We start from the raw sequence: 21309 nt of genomic DNA, 5'->3' as shown, positions 1-21309 counted from the left end.
CTCTCCAAAGCTTCCAGATCTTTCTTAAAGTGAGGCGACCAGAACTGCACACAGTACTCCAAACGTGGCCTAACCAAGGTCCTGTACAGCTGCAACATCACTTCGGGATTCTTGAATTCAATCCCTCTGCAAAGGAACGCTAATACACCATAGGCCTTCTTACAAGCTCTATCCACCTGAGAGGCAACTTTCAAAGATCTATGAACAGGGACCTCAAGATCCCTCTGCTCCTCTACCTTACTAAGAACCCTACAGTTAACCCTGTATTCCGCATTCTTATTTGTCCTTCCAAAATGGACAACCTCACACTTGACAGGGTTGAACTCCATCTGCCACTTCTCAGCACAGCTCTGCATCATATCTAAGTCTCTTTGCAACCGACAACAGCCGTCCTCACTATCCACAACTCCACCAATCTTCGTATCATCTGCAAATTTACTGACCCACCCTTCGACTCCCTCTTCCAAGTCATTAATAAAAATTACAAACAGCAGAAGACCCAGAACTGATCCCTGCGGAACTCCACTTGTAACTGGGCTCCAGGCTGAATATTTACCATCTACCACCATTCTCTGACTTCAACCGGTTAGCCAGTTTTCTATCCAACTGGCCAAATTTCCCTCTATCCCATGCCTCCTGACTTTCCGCATAAGCCTACCATGGGGAACCTTATCAAAGGCCTTACTAAAATCCATGTACACTGCTCTACCCTCATCCACATGCTTGGTCACCTCCTCAAAGAATTCAATAAGACTCTTTATGGGAGTCAAGACCTACCCTTCACAAATCCGTGCTGGCTGTCCAAGCAGTGTCTTTCCAGATACTCATGAATCCTATCCCTCAGTACCCTTTCCATTACTTTGCCTCCCACCGAAGTAAGACTAACTGGCCTGTAATTCCCGGGGTTATCCTTCTTCCCTTTTTTGAACAGGGGCACAAGATTCACACTCTCCAGTCCCCTGGTACCACCCCCGTTGACAGTGAAGATGAAATGATCATTGCCACCGGCTCTGCAATTTCCTCTCTTGCTTCCCACATAATCCTAGGATATATCCCGTCAGGGTTATGTTATGTAAGCCTCCTTCTTCCTCTTTACAAGACATTCAACCTCCCTCATCAACCAAGGTCCCCTCACACGACCATTTCTTTCCTGTCTGACGGGTACATACATATCAAGGACACATCGTATCTGTTCCTTGAAAAAGTTCCACTTTTCCACGACATCCTTCCCTGACAGCCTATGCTCCCAACTTATGCTCCTCAGATCCTGTCTTAAAGCATCGTATTTACCCTTCCCCTAATTGTAAAACCTACCCTGTTGCACGCACCTATCTCTCTCCATAACCAAGGTGAAAGTCACAGAATTGTGGTCACCATCACCAAAATGCTCACCCACTAACAAGCCCATCACTTGTCCCGGTTCGTTACCAAGTACCAAATCCAATATGGCCTCCCCTCTGGTCGGACAATCTACATACTGAGTTAGAAAAGCTTCCTGGACACACTGCACAAACACCGCCCTGTCCGATCTACTTGATCTGAAGAGCTTCCAATCAATATTTGGGAAATTGAAATCGCCCATGACTACTACCCTGTGGCTTCTGCACCTTTCCAAAATCTGTTTCCCAATCTGTTTCTCCACATCTCTGCTGCTATTGGGGGGCCTATAGTAAACACCCAACAAGGTGACTGCTTCTTTCCTATTTCTGACTTCAGCCCATACTACCTCCAAAGGCAGATCCCCCTCGAACTGTCTTTCTGCAGCTGTTATACCATTTCTAATTAGCAACACCAGCCCCCCTCCTTTTTTACCACCCTCCCTAATCTTACTGAAACATCTGTAACCAGGAACCTCCAACAACCATTCCTGTCCCTCTTCTATCCACATTTCCGTGATGGCCACAACATCATAGTCCCAAGTACCGATCCACGCCTTAAGTTCACCCACCTTATTTCTGATACTCCTTGCGTTGAAGTATACACACTTGAACCCATCTCTGTGTCTGCAAGTATTCCCTGTCAGTGCTACCTTCTCCACAGCCTCCCTACATTCTTAGACATCCTGACAAACAGCTAGCCTACTTGCTGGACTACAAGTCCGGATCCCATTCCCCTGCCAAATTAGTTTAAACCCCCCCCCCCCCCACCCGAAGAGTGCTAGCAAACCTACCTCCCAGGATATTGGTGTCCTTCTGGTTCAGGTGCAACCCGTCCTGCTTGTACAAGTCCCACCTTCCCCAGAATGCAGCCCAATTGTCCAAATACCTGAAGCCCTCCCTCCTACACCAGCCTTGCAGCCACATGTTCAACTACACTCTCTCCCTATTCCTTGCCTCACTGTCACGTGGCACCGGCAATAACCCAGAGATGACGACTCTGCCCGTCCTAGCTTTTAGCTTCCAGCCTAACTCCCTGAGCTCCTGAATGACCTCCCCACCTCTCTTCTTACCTATGTCGTTGGTGCCAACATGCACCACGACTTCTGGCTGCACACCCTCCCCCTTAAGGATTCTGAAGACACGGTCCGAGACATCTCGGACCCTGGCACCCGGGAGGCAACAAACCATCTGAGAGTCCTGCCCATGTCCACAGAACCGCCTGTCCGTCCCTCTAACTATAGAGTCTCCTATAACTAGCGCTCTCCTCCTCTCCCCCTTTCCCTCTGAGCCTCAGAGCCGGACCTTGTGCCAGAGACCCGGTCACTGCAGCTTATCCCTGCTAGGCCTTCCCTCCTCCCACCCCCCCACCCCCCCACAACAGTATCCAAAGCAGTATACTTATTGTTGAGGGGAACGACCACAGGGGATCCCTGCACTGCCTGCTTCCTCCCCTTCCCACCTCTAACTGTTACCCAGCTACCTCTGTTCTCTGGCGTAACTATGTCCCTGTAGCTTCTATCTATCACCATCTCAGCCTCTTGAATAATCCTCAGTTCATCCAACTCCAGCTCCAGTTCCCTCACGCGTTCTGTGAGGAGCAGGAGCTGACTACATTTCCTGCAGATGTAGTCGGCAGGCGCATCGGTGGTCACCCCTACCTCAAACATCCTTCAGGAGGAACATTCCACTGCCTGCACTGCCATTACTCTACACTTAGTCTCCAAAACATGAACACTGTTCCTTTGCAAAGTTTCACAGTCCTCTCACACGTTGCTCTACCACTCATCTTAGTGTCATCTGCAAACTTTGACACACTACATGTGGCCCCCAACTCCAAATCATCTATATAAAATGTGATTAATGCAGTCCCAACACTGATCTCTGAGGTACATCACTACTCAGACAGAAAAGCAATCATTTATCCTCACTCTTTGCTTTCAATTAGTTAACCAGTCCTCTATCCATGCTAATACATTGCCCATAACATCTTGCATGTTTATCTTATGTAGCAGCCTCTTGTGTGGCACCTTGTTGAATACCTTTTGGAAATTTAGGTACGCCACATCTACTGGATTCCCATTATCCACTATGCTCATAATGTCTTCATAGAATTCCAGTAGATTAGTCAAGCATGACCTGCCCTTCATGAACCCATGTTGCATCTGTCCAATGGGACAATTTCTATCTATCTGCCTTGCTATTTCTTCCCTAATAATAGCCTTAAGCATTTCCCCACTCCAGAAGTTAAGCTAACCATTCAATAGCTCCCCATCTTTTGTCTACCTGCATTTTTTAAACAGCGACATTACATTTGCTGTTTCCAATCATCTACAACTTTAGTGTTTTAAAAAACCACAGCAAAGTTGAACCTTGCTGTTATCCTTAGTGGCAGGTTCCTACACCTTTCAGATTAAAGGTTGTGAGTTTGAATTTCATCTGACAATTCAGTTCACTACTGAAGGAGTGCTGTGCTGTCTTCCAGAGACACAGTCTCTTGGACATTAACGAACCCAGGGCACTTTGTCGAAGAAGAATAGTGGAGATCTGCAGATCCCTTGCAAGTACGCATTGCTCAACCAACACTGAAAGTTAATGATCTGCTAATGTATTTCACTGTAGCTTCTGGGATCTTGCTTTTTGCAGATATTTTGTTGCACTTTCGAAATTACAGAGGGACTTCATTTTAAAAAATGACCTGTGGAGCACTTTGGGGTATCTGGAGATTGTGACAGAGATCTGAATAGAATTTAGATATACAGTCAATCATTGAAGAGTTTAAAGCAACTGAATGCTCATCCTCCTTTACCAATCTTCGATAAATTGTAAGAATATTCCCCCTTCATTATCTAAATACAAACATAATCCTACTTTCAAGATTGTAAATTGTTTATCCTATTAGTTATCATGTAATCTGTACACATTTGAATACTGTGTGTTAACTCACTCCATGGTAATGTTCTCTGTTTATCACATAAGTAAGGAAAAAGGATAATGAAGATGTCTCTGTTTAGCTTCCATATGCGACACGAGTTATCACACTTCAAGAGTACCTCATGGTCTGTAAAAGGCCTTTGGAACATCTTGGGATCATGAAACGCACTATATAAACACAACTTTAAGTTGCTCGTTGAATTGTGAGATGATCTCATTGTGACCCTGTAGGCTTTTAGAAGACTTGGTCGAGAAGGAGAAAGAGTATCAGAAGCTTCTTCAACAAACAATTGAGCAGATACAGCAGGATGTGTATCTTCTTCAGTTAAAATCCAAACCAACAGGTAAATTGAACAAAAAGATGCTAGACGGGTAGCACTCTCAAAACTGCCCACTGCAGGTTATCTTCCTTCTCTGTATCTTTTAGTGCATATTGAAGCAAACGTAGAGTAAAACACTCATTCACACACTCCAAACACACAGGAATTTACGGTTTAACCACTCCTGTTAACCAAAACACATCTGCATTTATTTAGTCATGAAAAACTGGTTGTAACTTCTTTTGAAATGTTTAGTCATTTATTTTGTCCATCTCAGCTGATTCTTGTTTTAGCTCTGTATTTAAAAAAAGAATGGTCCTGACTGAGACTGAATAGCTGACTGCATTGTCTTCTCCATTCAGTTCCTTCAGTGCCAAACCCCCCTGATCATCACAGAACGGATCGAGAGCTTACTGAATGGCTTCAAGAGCAAGGAGCAGATCCGGTTACAATAAACAGGGTAACGGCTAGTATCTATGATGCAACATTGAGTAAACATTCAAAAATGCTCTTGTCAACGGATGATTGTTTAACAGAATGGCTTAAAACTGTTTTTGATGTAGATTCCTTGGATATGGGCCAGAGGAGATTTTTTTTACTAGTATTAATAATTTGTCTTATTATTGTTTTGCATTTATTTCCATTAATCTCCCCTTATTTCTTCTCCAGTCCTCATTCATATTCTCTCACCCTCTTCCTTCTCATGGGTTCCTCTTTGTTTATCTCTTTCTCCTTCTGCATCCTTCCTCTCTTTTTCATGTAAAGAATGTATCCTCCTTTCTTTGGTGTGTCTGTCTAATAGCTGATCTTCTATCTCAATGCAAATTTCCTGCTCAACTCAATACCCCTTTATGTCTTTCATGTCTAGAAATCTATTGGTACATAGTTGATGAATAAACCTCTACCGTCCTCTGGGTTCGAGAATACAAAGATTCATCACAGTCTTCATAAGGAAATTCCTCCTCTTCCCGGTTCTAAATGACTTGACCCTTATTCTGCCACTGCCCTGTTGTTCAGCACTCCAGCCACTAGCCACTTAAAGCCAGGGAAGATGTCTTTCCTGTATCCGCCTAGTCGATTTCTGTGAGAGTATTGAATGTCTCACTGAGGTCACATCCTTCTCAAGCTCAGTCTCCTGATGAGACAATCCTGCTATCCCAGGATCTAGTTTGGTGAGTCCTTTCAGCAAACCATCTTTATCAAGTATATACTTTCTCAGAGAGTGTTGTGGTGCAGTGACAGTGTCCCTACCCCTCGGCTAGGCAGTCTGGGTTCGAGATCCACCTACCCCACAGGTGCGACATAAGGTGTCTGAACAGATTGACTAAAATAACTCTCCTTCCTTTGGTCAGTGAACACAATAAGCCCCCATCCACCACCCCCAAGAAAAGCTGCACTTAGGATAAGTTATGGAATGGCTTCTTTATTCAATTTCTTTTTGCAATAAAGGCCCCTAGCATTTGGCCATCCTAATTTCTTGCTGCACAGTAACCTCCAGAGACTCATGAACTTCGACATTTTATTTGATTTTGTTTATTGTCATGTGTATTTTGTTACAAAGTGCAGTGGAAAGTATTTTACAGTGCGGCCACTCTCTGGGTGTCGTCTTAAAACACAGAATATAAAAGTGAGGAATAAAGCAGAACAGTCCAATGTTCGTTAACAAGCAAGACTGTCAAGTACTCTGCCATGGCTCTGGTGGCCCTCCGCTAATGCTGGAATGAGTTGCCACTCTTCGGAGTCATCTCACCTCCACCTCACCACCACTGGACCAATTCAGCCACCGCCGGTGTCGCTGGGCACTGCACCAGCCCAAACGCAACTCCACTGCCGCTATGAGTCTGCTTCGGGGACCCACCCCTTTGCTGATTGCAGCCACTGCTGGTGCTTTCCATACTGATACCTGAACGAACTTCCGCCCCGCCGGACGCAGGCACCGCTGGGAATCCAAACCCGCCTCCACTGCAGCAGCCACATGTTGGCGCTAGGACCGCCTCGTCACCGCGGGAGCTGCCGGGATCCCCATAATTATCACCACGAGCCTGGGCCATCACCGCGACTGAGCTCTTGAACAAGAGGTAAGTAAAATAGAAGAGGGAAAGAAAGAGGGAAAAGAAATAAAGACAAGTGGACAGAGCAGGGGTTCAGAAGTCCCACTCCACCACCATCTTACTGGATTCTGGCCTTCGTTCAGATACCAACATTTTCCAATTTACACCATTTATGAAATACTGTGGTAGTGAAAATAGAAATGGATAAATTTATATTTTTCCACAGTATGCACCATGTTCAAAATTCTTTCCCACTCCCTCAGACTGTCTTAATGCTGTTTGTGTCCTCCTTACAGTTCTCACTTCCATCCAGTTTTTGTGTTACCAAAGAACTTGAGTGTATTACTTGGCGTCCCGACATCCAAATCATTGGGTTAAACCTTACCAGAAATCAACTCAGTCTCATTTTTGTTGGGTTTCATGGAGGGTTTCTTTCTGTGAGGTTTCTCATGTTATCTCAAACCCGCCTTATTAACTCGGTATCATACCCCATGGTCTCCCTCATGTCTGATGTACCCCCTTGCTGCAGGCAGGTGTATTTGGCAGGACATTCTGGGATTCCTGGTGCTGGGCACCAGACTCAGAAGGGCGTTGTGCACCCAGTCAAGTGTAGTCAGTCCGGCGGTGCCCTGTACCATTCGTGACATTTACCCCAGAGATGAAAGACAAGGGAAAATTGGAGTTTTGCTTTGTGGAGCAGGACCTGGGGTTCTTGCTGGATAGGGTGATGCAGAGGAAAGCGTCATCTGCTTCCAGGGCTTGTGGAGAGGCCACGACACCAGATTGTGCCAGCCTGGGCTGAGGTTGCCAAGTCAGTCAGTACAGCCTTAGTCAGCCGAAGGAACCTGCAGCAGTGTAACAACAAGGTCAATGACCTTCTCCCCTCTATCAGGGGAAGTGCTACCTCATGCTCACTCTATCTCTGCAACTGAACCCACCTCCCAACAAAGCTTAGGTTCTACCCCTCTCACTGTTGCATGCAATTATCTTCCCTCACCGACTCAATCCTTCCACACTGCTCACCCTACGTGCCCTTTTCGTTGCCGACGCACTCACTCAGGGCACTCGACACCTTTCCCTCACCTGCACCAGCACCAAAAATTGTGCCATCTCACTCAGTGCCATCTCATCTCTTATTCCAGTGGGAAACTGCCCATAATAAGACTGGAAGAGCCAGGTTTGGTTGGTGGGGCCACCTTGCCTTTCAGTTCCTCACCTTGTATGAGGAGAAGATCTTGACACTGGCAAGGGCCTGTGGAGACGCAGAATCATCCATGTCATGCTAAGCGGAAAAGGCATGTTACCCATTGCTGTGTTAGCCTCCCATTACCCCATTGTGACTATGTATTCTCAACATAACCTGGACTTTTGTTCCTTGTTCCTTTGTCCTCCTGCAGGTATTTGCTTTGTCTCTGCTGTCAAGGTGATGCCACAGGAGATGCCATCCTGCATCACTGAGGAAGAGGGCACTGTAACCTCAGGGAAAGCATCAGCAAGGCTGGTTCCTGCAGCTTACATCAGCTGAGATCATGACACCTCATGGGACTTAATCTAGGTTGGAGTAGGGAGCACCTGCTGGTGGACATGCCACTGCCATAAGCTGCCAAATATCCCAAGTCACTGGCACTGAAAAAGACTACTACAGACAAGCTTCTGCTCAGCCCCAGGCATGACAGGACCCATGGTGCCAATCTTCCAGGATTTGATACAAATACATACAGGAACAGCGGGCAGGATTTGTTGGTGGCACAGGGCAACCTGATACGAGGTTACAGAATTGCAGCAACCCTGCTAACTTGGGTTACTTAATGTCTGGTCCCCAATGGAGAACCAAGTGCAGCACCGTCAGTGTCTGCTGGATATACACACGGACTTGCACTCCACACGGCTGTAACCATTGCTGCTCATCAAGGTGACGGGGCATTGCCCTCGCTCCAGGTTCCCCTTCCTCATAAGGAAGCAGGTTAGTGAGTGACAATAGGCGCACAACTGGAGGAATAACCACATACACTCCTGCTGAAGTCTCCAGGCCTTGCACCTCCACCCTACCTGCCTCCTTCACCCCGATCTTCAGGCTGAGGAGGGTGCACTTTGCTCTGGGTAGGGCATACTCAGCAAGTCTAGGCCTTTGAAATGCAAACGTTCCCTGGGGACTTCATGTGATGTTGTTGCCCCTTCCTCTGTCCCTGTCAGAATGAAACACTTACCCTGCCCCACTCTGGGTGTGATAGCAACCATTTTTATCTCTGTTGCATGCTGTCATTTACAGCAAGACAGAAAGAAACAACAGTTGCTCTTAAAGCAGTGACTTGCAGGCTCAGCCTCTTAGCAGCCTTAGCAAAACCCAAAGGTACACATTCCCTTCTTGGTAGTCCTATTCTTCAACCCAATAGGCTTTAAATGTCCCCAAGAGTTAACCCAATCTAAATATTGATCTCTGCACTTTACCCCAACCCAGACATATGTGGGTGCCAGATGTGGTAGTGCACAATGTGGGAAGTTAACCAGGTATGTCTTGTAAACACAAAAAGCTTGAAAAATTCAACTTTCTCTATGTCTGCTCTCTCTTTATTCCTTCTATTGTCTTTATTTTTCCTCTATGTTGTGTGTCTCCTCTCTCTATCCTTCTTTAGTGTGTTTCATTAAGCTTTCTCTATTTACTATATCTCCTTATCCCTCCACTGGTCTCTCTCTCTCTCTCCCTCCTCTCTCTGATCCTCCTTCTCTTCATTCCTCTTCCTTTCTGTTTTCTCTATCCTTCCTGTTGCTCGTGATTTTTATTATTCCTACTATCAGTAGTGTATCTCTATCCCTGTACTGAACTTTGTTTATTCCTCCTCCCTCCTTTTCTCTACCTTTACTCTTCATGGTGTTATTTTCTCTTGCACTCTCTCTTTATTCCTTTCTGTGCAATGTATACATTTGGTATTGGTACTGACTTTGGGGAGATGCGTATCACTGGAAAAGCTGGAATTTGTTGCCACGTTCTAGTCTCCCTGAGGTAGCGGTAACAGGGGCTGCTTTTCTTCATGTGCCACTGTTTGGGTAAAAATGGCACTCAGGTGCTCTTCATTGGCTTTACTTTGGTTATTCTCCACAGTGGTTTTGATATAATTGAGTGGCTTGGCCAATTCAATGTCAAGTAATCTGGAGTTGCAAATCGGTCAGACTAGGTGATGACAACCTGCAGTCACCCCCAGACATCAGTGAACCAATGTATTCAAAGAATTATGGTCACTTTTACCAATTTAACAGATTGGCTAAACTGAGTTTAAATTTTGAACTTACTCAAATGAGACTTTAGCTCTCATTCTCTATAACTAAAGTAGGTGTTATCTTGATTACTAGACCAGAACTTAATGACCACCCTGCCTTATCCAGGTATGTATGAAAATTCCACTGTTTTTGGCACCACCTGCTGGTTAAATTTAAAATGATGTGCAGTTACTTTAAAAAATGATTTGCCTGTTTCTTTTGTGCATTAATGTTTTCTTATGTACTGTTTATTCTCCTCTATCATCACAATAAACTTTGGATGATTTTTTTATACTACTTTTCGTTCATTGATAGTAGATTCAGGTTAATAAATTGATAAAAATTTCTCAGAGCCATTGGATGGAACTGTTTGCTTTTGTCAACTGAAGAAGCTGTTTTTTTTTCACCAGATGTGTGCAGAAGGCTACACGTTGCCTGATGTATTGAAACATATCACTAAAGAGGATTTAAGAAGCCTACAACTCCGGTAAGTGCTGTTTAAAATATTTACATAATTGCTCCATTTATAGTGGCTCTTTTAATTAATTGAGTTTCTGCTTCAAGTGTAGAATTGTCATTGCTTTCACAACTGAATCTAATCTAACTGTTGCAGCAACCACTTTTGTAAAATGTTTGACATTGTCAGCTTACAGGGAGCTGGCAATGAATGCAACTGGTCTGCTTAGATTTTGGTATTGTGGAGTTTGTGCAAATTTTGAAGGACAAGACTTTTTGAGGCTGAAACTTTAACTCAATGCTACATTTTTGCTCCAATCTAAAAGCAGATTTCAGTAGCAATTGTTGGTGTGGATCTTGCTCTTCTGACAATGAAGTGAACCTACGACAAATACAACCCATTGCACACACTAAGCAGGTTGCCTTGAACTCAGTAAAGTCTCCCTTTAAAGTAATCGTAGCAGACAGAAAGGAAAAGAAGAACAAACACCTGATACCACATTCAAGATTGCATTACTGGTTGGGATTGTCTTCATTTGACAGCTTTGAGAAACAAGTCAAACAAAAGACAGTTGGCTTTTCGTGTCTCTGTATTTTACTAGCCTGAATTTTATGGCAGTAACAATGGCAAAACTTTGTGTTCGCTGTCTCTACTCCTTTGACACTGACTGCAACTTCTGAAATCCAAAAATTGCTATCATTTACTGCTACGTTTCTTCATTGCTGTGAAAATGCCAGACTTCAATCAAATAGAAATCACTGAAGTGAATCCCACTCTTGACTCTCTTAGTCTTCATAAATAATGCTTCACTGGGTTTTTGAAATAGTGTACCGAGTTCAAAATGTTTGCTGAGCCCTCATTCACCTGAGGTAGAACAAGTATGGGTTGAACACAACTCCACAGTTAGTCCATTAAAACCTGAGATGGTGACCAATAGAGATGGACTCCATACCAATGAGACAATGTTTTCCATCCCTGCCATAAACAATTGTTTTGGTCTTTGTTCTTCCCAATAATTAAATGAAAGAAATGTCTGTTTACCCAGTACTGAATGTTAGACAAGCTGTCTGGCTAATTAGAGATAGTGTTTGAGTCACATTGTCACTCAGTGCCAACCTGCCTAACACATTAACTTATTAAAATGCTAAAACAATCAGGATAGCTGTCTTGCTTACATGGGTGATTTCCATCCTCATTAAAATGTATCAATGGAAAATCAGAAGCACTACATGACTGTTAGGACTACCACTCATCCCTGTTCTCTAATCCGAATTGATACTCTGCTGAACAAAAAATGTAGATGCAGCAATTAAACCGTCAACCAAAGCATCGCGTAATGCCTCAACAAGCCAGTGAGAAATTTCAGACCCTCAACTGTGACCAGGGAAGGAAGGTGAACGTTGCTCCTAGCTCATTTGGTACATTATTCAAAAAACTTCAATCAGTAGGCAGACCTGACACATCTTGGCATGCTTGATTTATAACAGCTAAAACTTCTCATCCAAGGAGCCCTAGGGACCAGTAACTGGACCTACAACATGACTGGGTATTCTTTCTTCTGTGCTGGTACCATAGTCTATTTCACAAACAAAGAAACATATGCAATGTATTTGGGGATAATTTGTTATATAGGAAAGCAGCACTGGTGGAAACTATGGATGTTAGATACACAGTGTTAAACATTCTGTTCCATTAAACTAGATGTTCCCACTGGGATCTAACACTGTTGTTTTCCATGTTTTAGAGGAGGACCCATTTGCCGAATCTGGAACGGTATTTTAAAGTTCAGGAAAGGAGTCTAATCTTCCAGAGTGCTATTTTTATGACATGAGTGACCAAAGCTGCTATTCTACTGAGTAATTATGTATGTATTGTGTATTTACATAGATTTATCTGGATGTGTACTGTGGAGGTCCTTGGGTATGATACATATTGTAATGCTATGTAATTTTGAGAATCAACAGTGAAAGCAGTCACAGTGGATTGTCTGCAGGACTGGGGTTTAGCAAATGAGCAGAGAGAAGTTAATCACCTCAAGTTGACTCATTCTGACAAATAGTATTTACCTCCTTCACCTGAAAGCATTGAGACTACCACCAAGTACCAAATCAACTATAGTTCCCTGTTCCCATTCTGTGACAGGTGATGCCATCATTTAATTGCTCATTTCACTTTAAAATACATAACCTGTTCTTTAATTAAATCAATAAATCAAAGTCAGTTTCCTGGATGTAAGCAGAAGCAAGGACCTTGCTTTGCAGGAAATATTTTAATCGAACCATCAATATCACTTAGAATTTGTGGCATAGAATCATTGCATGGCCTTTAAACACCGACATTGTCTTTAACTGAAGTTACACAGGAAACATTTTGTCTTGCATGAAGAATTTGCCAGTTGACACAACACAGCCATTTGGGTTTCATGAATGGATGAATTCAGTATAAAAAGGATTGCATGTTAGTTGTTTTTGTGGACAGACAAAATTCCCTAATTGACATTATTCATGAGAAATAGGTTTTGATGCAAAATTTAAGTCAGTGATCCGAATAACGTCTGATGCCACAATTGAAGATGTACTCTAATTTTAGCACTTGTACATAAACATATTTGTCAATGTTGCACATAATTATTTTCAAACAGTGTTATAGTCATAGAAACTAAACTAGGCCACTCAGCCCTTGGAGTCTGATTTGTGACCTTTGCTCGGCAAGGGTCAAGATAATCCGTTTCGCAACTTTCAATTGTATTCTATCCTGGAGGATTTTTGAAAGATTTCCACTGCTGTATTTGCAAGGAAGTACTTTCCAATTTCCTCCAAATAGCCGAGCTCTAAATTTAAAATTTGCCTTTTTTCCCCCACGGACCTTTCCCACCAGACCTAGCATAGCAAAGAATTCCCAATGTTCAACTGCTTTGCTGTTGGACACTGATGGTTAAGCAGCCCAGTAGGAAAAATCAATATTCCTGCAGAATTTTCTGGCATTTACTAGTTTCTTGCCAATTAAGTAAAATTGGAGAGAGTTTAGAAAGCACCAAAAAAATTACTCGCATTTTGAATCCACTTACTAAAAATAACTTGCTGTCAGACTTTGAATGAGTTTTTATGGTTGTGGATTAGAGTAATCTTCACTGTGTAACATTTTTATGCTCCACAAACTGTGCCATGCAGAATGAGCAAATTATCTCCTATAGCTGTATGCTAGATCAATCAAAATTGAAACCTACTACTCCACCCTCTTTCCATAACTCTACATTATAAAGTCTTGCAAGATTCTAAGACACTTGCAGTTAATCTAAAGAGATTCTACAAATTAAGCACAATTAGTGACATATGTTAGTGTGGAGAGGCACCCTCATTTTTGGACAACTCAGATCTTTTCCAGCAGTTATTAGATCCAGTGTGCACTTTTATCATGTTCATTGATGTTGTAGGGTCCATCCTTGCGAGTTAAGCTTGGTGGGACATTGTATTTTTGTCACTAATCGAAACTTTCCACACTTTTTAACACATACCATTGACACATTGGATTGAAAGTCACAAAAATTACACATTTAATCTTATTTTGACTTTATTACATGTCAGACACTTGCTATCTGGCAAAACAGCATCAACTCTGATCTGCTTCAGGAACACCCTTGATTAAAAACAACTCCACTGGTACAAGATGGCAAGTATTAAATAAATCATGGGACGCAAGTGGTTTACAAGGGTTAAGAAACCGCATATGTACATGTAAAAAAACAAATTCAAACACAGTAAAAGTCCTAATTTTCTTAATATGCAGTTTTGCTTAACTGAAACATTAATAGTTTATGAACATGACTTTCAGATTCCATTTGAGAATGTACATGTTAGTTGTAGGTGATTGTGTAACAAATTTGAAGGGTATTATTCCTTTAGGATACTGATCTATACTTGATCCAAGGGTTAGTGCCACGAACATCAAATGCTGCTTCGTTGTGGTAAATGTTGTGGGCCAGATCATCTAAAGCAGGTTCAGGATCAGTGGTGGCAAATTGTGCTGCTTCCTCCACCTCCTGTCTGACACTAACATCGATTTCCTGTAAGAAAACACAAATATTACTTGACCATGTTATGAACCACTAATCAGTAAAATGGAATGGAAGGACAGAATAATTGAAAATACACCTTCACGATATTCATATATGGGGGCAGGGTTCACGTGGGCCTTGGTGCAAAATGGGCTCAGTGAACTTGGCACCAGTGAGGTGTGTGTATAAAATAGACTACCAATTATATAAAACGCCCAGTTTGAGATCCTGCTATAGATCAATTTCACTTACAGTTCATTATGTATACACACACCAGTGTCTACTTAGTATCTGACTCTAAATTTCACCAGAACAAACTAAATGCTACAATTGCAGAGGAAATCAGACAGCAGCTGTTAAGACCTTTACCCTTTCAGGCCACATCAACAGGTGTCATTCTCCTTCCCAGCACCCCTCATTCAAACTAACCAAATGTACCTGCGCAGAACTTTTTAATGCTTCTTTCTTTATAACCTATGCTTTTTAAATATTTAAAATTGCGTTGCAAAATAAAAGGTCAGATGTTTCCTCAGTTTTTTCATCTTTACCATGGGACTACTGCTCCCCATTTCTCTATGTTCCTGAGCATCTTTGTTTCAGTTTTCTAATGTTATTCTTCATCTTTTTTCAACACCTAACTCACAATATCAGAGGTTGCTCCTCTGACCAACTTACACACACATCATGCTGCTATTTGATCTACCCCATTCCATCCTACTACTGCGTGACATGCATTTCTAGCTGGAGGATAATGATCATGACTGAAAGGCGATGCAAATTTTCAGATACATTCAATTCATTACTGCATTTGGATGCACAAAAAGGTCCAATTTAGGAAGAGTTTGTTTCATCCTTTATCCAACACCTGAAAATTCCCACTGTGAATTGGTAAAATGGAGAAACGTAGATTTTAATTTGCTAAATTTCACAGGAATAAAATAGAACATAGAACAATATAGCACAGAGCAGGCCCTTCGGCCCTCTATGTTGCGCCAACCTGTGAACTAATCTAAGCCCATCCCCCTACACTATCCCATCATGATCCATGTGCTTATCCAAGGACTCTTTAAATCTCCCTAATGTGGCTGAGTTAACTACATTGGCAGGTAGGGCATTCCATGCCCTTACTATTCTGAGTAAAGAACCTGCCTCTGACTTCTGTCTTAAATCTATCACCCCTCAATTTGTAGTTATGCCTCCTCGTATAAGCTGACATCATCATCCTAGGAAAAAGACTTCCACTGTCTACCCTATCTAATCCTCTGATCAGGATTGTCTGTCTGTATCAAATCCCTTCTTAGCTTTCTTCTCTCCAATGAGAATAGACCTCTCTCAGCCTTTCCTCATAAGAGCTTCCCTCCAGACCAGGCAACATCCTGGTAAATCTCCTCTGCACCTTTTCCGATGCTTCCATGTCCTTCCTATAATGGGGCAACCAGAACTGTACATAAGATTCCAAGTGCAGCCGCACTAACATTTTGTATAGTTGCAGCATGACATTGCGGCTCCGGAACTCAATCCCTCTACCAATGAAACCTAACACACTGTATGCCTTCTTAAAGGCACTATCAACCTGGGTGCCAACTTTCAGGGATCTATGTATATGGACACCAAGCTCCATCTGCACATCCACACGACCAAGAATCTTTCCATTGACCCAGTACTCTGCAGCTAAATGTGAGGTAATGCAGTTTGGGAAGAATAACAGGAAGGCATTGAACTCCACTTGCCATCTCTCAGCCCACTTCTGCAGTTTATCCAAGCCCGCCACAACATTCTTCCACACTGTCCACTACTCCACCAACGTTAGTATCATCTGCAAACTTACTAATGCGTCCACCTATGCCTGCATCAAAGTCATTTATAAAAATGACATACAGCAGTGGTCCCAAAACAGATCCTTGTAGCACACCACTAGTACAAGCTGCATATTTTCCATTAACCATCACTTGCTGCCTTTTTACAGAAAGCCAGTTTCTAATCCAAACTGCTAAATCATTCTCAATCCCATGCCTCTGCATTTTCTCCACCAGCCTACCCATGTGGAACCTTATCAAAGGCTTTACTGAAGTCCATGTACACCGCGTCAACTGCCCTATCCTCATCCACATGCTTGGTCACCTTCTCAAAAAAAATTCAGTGAGGTTTGAGACATGACCTGCCCGCTATGTAACCTTGTTGACTATCTGAATTCAAATTGTTGCTTGCTAGATGATTATAAATCCTCTCTTATAATCCTTTCCTACAACAGAAGTAAGGCTAGTGAGTCTATAATTATGAGTCATCTCTACTGCCCTTCTTGAACAAGAGCACAACATTTGCAATCCTCCAGTCCTCTGGCACTAAACCTGTAGACAATGACAACTCAAATATCAAAGCCAAAGGCTCCATTATCTCCTCCCCACCGTCCCAGAGAATCCTCAGATAAATGCCATCCGGCCCAGGGGACTTGTCTATTTTCACTCCTAGAATTGATACGAATTCTTCGTAACTAACCTCTATCCTTTCTAGTCCAATATCTCATATCTCATTCTTCTCCTCTACGATATTCTCCTTTTCCTAAGTGAAAATCGATAATTGTTCATTTAGCACCTCTCCCGATCTCCACAGGGTCCACACTCAACATCCCACTTCTGTCCTTGACTGGCCCTATTCCTACCCTAGTCATCCTTTTATTCCTTACATACCTATAAGAAAGCTTTAGAGTTCTCCTTTATTCTACCTGCTAAAAACTGCTCATTATTCTCTCTCTGCTCCTCTTAACTCTCTTTAAATCCTTCCCTGCTGATCTGTAACTCTCCATCGCCTCATCTGAACCATCTTGTCTTATCAACATATAAGGCTCCTTTCCACTTAACAAGAGATGCAATTTCTGTAGTAAACCACGGTTCCTTTACCTTATCACTTCCTCCCTGCCTGACAGGGACATACCTATCGAGGACACGGAATAGCTGTTCCTTAAACCAGCTCCACATTTCCATCATCCCCATCCCCATCCCCTGCATTTTGCAACCCCATTCTATGCATCCTAATTCTTGCCTAATCGCATTAAATTGTATTATGGCCTACCAAACTGCTGAATTAATCATCAAAAATTTACATACTTTCGTGAGAAGATATCCATGTTAGCAAATTTGACAAATTGTTCTACACAGTGAGATGAACTGCGTTTAAAAATCAATGCATTAACAGACATGATCATTTGTTGCAATCAAATAACCAATGGCCATGGATAGCAACATACCTTCAGCTCTTCTACGCTGGATAGGTTCTTGCTCAGCATCCTCTCCTTTAACATGGTAATGGGATCACTTTTACTTCTTACTTCCTGGATTTCTTCTCGAGTACGGTAACTACAAAGTACAATTAGACCATTTATTTACAAATGCTGCAGGACACCAATTTCTTTTCCTTGGATAGCTGGAATGTCACCATATTTCAGTAAATAGTAATTTAAAAATTGGAAAACTTTAAGAAGTGTTGCTCAGGTCTTAACATTTCTGAATGCTTTGAGTAACATTATTTTTAATCTGAGAAAATGAATAAAGGTAGATTGTAAGAACAATCAGTATTGATTTAAAAAGGTTTCATGCAGCAATAAAGTAGTAAATAAGGGGAGGTGGAAGGATTGCTTCACAGATGTTTTTGTGAATGCATCAATTTGTTTAATTTCCCAGAATTTCTACCCCGAATGGGGTAAATAATGGCACATTAACATTAAAAGTTTACTGTAGTAGTGATAAAATCAACTATATTCAAATGTACCATAATACTGTGATAAATGTAAAATATTTTTAGAATTTGTATTTTTAAAAGAGGCAGATGTACATCTTCAGTTCTGAAGCTAACTTTTAGCTTAAAAAAGGTCAGTAGGTCATCCACAATTTCCAAGAAGGTATCTGATTTAGCATTGCAGAAGAGCTTGTGCAGAATTGTTTAAGTTGTCAGAACTGAGACACTGAGGCTAACAGTGATATGCAGTTACTTTTGTCCGGTCACTAAATTACAAATACGAATGTAACGTTTTGATACCAAATTCATCTATTCAGAAAACTCTACCTTGCTCAGTTGCAAATTGTTTCAGCAAGACAAAATGTTTCCTGTACAATCAGAGTTAACGTTTCGGATGCAGTTCTGAAGAAAGGTCACTGGACCTGAAATGTTAACTTTGATTTGTCTCCATAGATGCTACAGACCTGCTGAGTTTTTTTAGCATCTGTAGTTCTTTCAGTTTTGTCTCCTGTATAACTTCAGTTAAAGACGATGTAGGGATTGAATTACATACAAATGATTCAATGCCAGCAGGAATGAGATTTCTCTGGGAATGAGTAAACAAAAAGGAGATTGTTGGGAAATATTTGAAACATTGTTCTGCTGTCTATGTATAAACTGTAGTAAACGTGCAGTCTTGTCTTTTTATTCTTATGTAATAAATGCTATTTTGTTAAAGAACATTTGCAGCTTTGAGTTAATACTTTTCAGTGACTGAATACCACAGAGACTAACTGCAAGAATTAAACACGTTTATCAAACCAGGATCATTCTAGGATCCGACTTGTCCAGTATTACCAATAATGGAGATTGTAACAATACCAAAGGTAATGTAATTTAATTGGCTTAGTCTACACATAGCTTTACCTGATACCAGGATCACTCATACTGTGTCCATGATAACGATATGTTTGCAGTTCCATCAAGATAGGGCCCTGAAATTGATTAAGTGTTAGAATTCATTGAACAAACTATAATCTACCTGATAATGTGCCATTCCAATATATAGAGGTATATAACATAACAGGTGCCTGGAATGTATGCAGCTCATTGAAGGATTCATACATCACCACAAAAGATAAAAATATCAGGTGACAATTGGTGTCACCACTTTTGATGCATGCTGACCTCTTATTTTTGCCCCTCAATAATTCCTATTAAACACATGTACATCTCTTAATATCCTTTAGAAATCAAAGGCAATGATCTCCTTATATGGCATTTCAACTTATTCCCTTGTGACCAACTGTAAACGTTTAGCAGATGAATGTCAACAACTACAAAAGCGCAGTGGTTACTGGTATTTGTCACCAAAACAATACAAACATCTCAAATCTTCAATATGAAATACAATATTGTACAAGAACAAAAAAAAGGAGAATTCAAGGCTTTTATTGTAGCTCAAGTAAGTAATGACAGGAATAGGTACTGCTTGATTTCTTCAAGTCCTGTTGCCAGACACCTGTTTTGATTTATACTTTCCTAAAACATTATTCCATTATCAATAATAGATGTTCAGTCTCGTTAGTGCAATGTAGAGAGGAAACTCAATTATCCAAATTTTGGATTATCCGAACAAGATCAAGATCCCAAGGCCCTCATGCTTGGCTAAACTGTGTTATCCGGCATTCAATTAACTGAACGAAATACTCCCCACCTGTGTCCTTCGGATAATTGAGGTTCCTCTGCAAACGATTTGTCATTTATTAGGGATTTATTTTATATCCTCCAGTAAGTCACAAAATTTACAGATGTCAGTGAGCACTATACAAGACTAAGCTAATCCCAACATTTACAAGAATCACACATTTATATCCAAACTTCAGCAGCAATTCACACTTTGGGTTGTATGTTCCTATTATAATACAAGTTGTTTAGTAGACTTCTATAAATAGCATTCTTTGAACTAAATACTTTTGGAAATCTACTGATTTCTCTACTACTGAACCATTTCTAACTAAAACAAAAAACTTCACGTACTCTAGTAATATTTTTGTTTTACCTTTCCAGACCTGCAGTAATCTGCTGCAAACCTTGTGGCTTCTCTAACACACAATATATCCATGCCATCGACCTGTCAACAGAATTGAGTAAGATGGATTTATAAATAATATACAGTTGCAAATACACCTTTAAGAATCATGTTGCTGCTGTGTTTTCTCACGTTCCTTTATCAGAAGACAGCAGTGCTGTTCCAGTAATCTGTGGGCCATAACTGACCATTCTAGAAATGTCACATACGAAGGACATTAGGTACAAAATAAAATCCTGGTGCTTTATCATATGATTAAGAGTAGTGTGGTATTATAGTTTCTTGGTGCATCCTAAGTAACTAAAAATGTAGACACAATCGTTATCCAACTAAACGCACTAACAAGGATCACTAAAATTATAAATTGGAAGGATAAGCTATCTTAAAGGCTTGAGTAATAAGTGAAACTGGTTATTTCACATAGCCATGCAGTTACAACATAAATGGTGTTTTCCACTAACAGGATGCATCCATCAGGCCAAGAAGTGGCTTTCTGCCTATCACACAAATCAGGAACATGGTATGAATTTCATTGTTCTATACATATGAACATACAGAAGAACCAAGTATACCATTCAGCCTATCAATTCTAACCTGCCACTCAGTAAGATCAAGGCTGATCTTTTTGTTTCAAATTCCAAATTCTCACCTCCACCCAATAATCTTTGATTTCCTGCCTAACACAAATGTACCCTTTATCTCAAAAATATGTCCCCACCTCCACCACAGGCAGTGTTACAAAGTCATATAAATCTCCATTTATGTCCTAAAAGTTCTAGATTGATCTACAAGAGGAAACATCCTTTTTGCATCCATCTTGTCAAGACCATTCAGGATTTCATACATTTCAATCAATAATGAATCAACCCTCATCTCCTCTGAACTCCAGTGGAATCAACCCCAGACCAAAGGGAGGACTGCAGATGCTGGAGATTAGAGTCAAGAGTGTGGTGCTGGAGTAGCACAGCAGGTCAGGCAGCATCTGAGGAGCAGGAGAATCAACGGTTTGGGCAAAAGGCCCTTCATCTGGAAACTTCACCTTCATATCCTCATACAACA

General features: G+C 41.5%; 2 protein-coding genes across 3 annotated transcripts in view; one reads left to right on the top strand and one right to left on the bottom strand.

Annotated features, from left to right (window-relative positions):
* The window catches only part of map3k15 (mitogen-activated protein kinase kinase kinase 15), a 135817-nt gene extending 121956 nt beyond the window's left edge, over positions 1-13861 (top strand). The window contains exons 25-28 of the mRNA XM_072584828.1: positions 4542-4654; positions 4993-5090; positions 10347-10423; positions 12138-13861. Of these exons, the coding sequence (XP_072440929.1) occupies positions 4542-4654; positions 4993-5090; positions 10347-10423; positions 12138-12195 (346 nt within the window). The 3' untranslated portion in view covers positions 12196-13861. The remainder of the gene's footprint in view (positions 1-4541; positions 4655-4992; positions 5091-10346; positions 10424-12137) is intronic.
* Positions 13862-13922: 61 nt separating this feature from the next.
* The window catches only part of pdha1b (pyruvate dehydrogenase E1 subunit alpha 1b), a 48871-nt gene continuing 41484 nt past the window's right edge, over positions 13923-21309 (bottom strand). For both annotated transcript variants that reach the window (XM_072584829.1, XM_072584830.1), the window contains exons 8-11: positions 20221-20292; positions 19086-19153; positions 17692-17800; positions 13923-14456 (exon numbers count right to left, since the gene is read on the bottom strand). In XM_072584829.1, coding sequence (XP_072440930.1) covers positions 14292-14456; positions 17692-17800; positions 19086-19153; positions 20221-20292 — 414 coding nt within the window. In that variant the 3' untranslated portion in view covers positions 13923-14291. The remainder of the gene's footprint in view (positions 14457-17691; positions 17801-19085; positions 19154-20220; positions 20293-21309) is intronic.

This window comes from Chiloscyllium punctatum, chromosome 15, assembly GCF_047496795.1.
Source record: "Chiloscyllium punctatum isolate Juve2018m chromosome 15, sChiPun1.3, whole genome shotgun sequence".
Lineage (NCBI taxonomy): Eukaryota > Metazoa > Chordata > Chondrichthyes > Orectolobiformes > Hemiscylliidae > Chiloscyllium > Chiloscyllium punctatum.
Note: the sequence above shows the minus strand (reverse complement) of the source record. Positions and strands in the feature narration are given on the sequence as shown.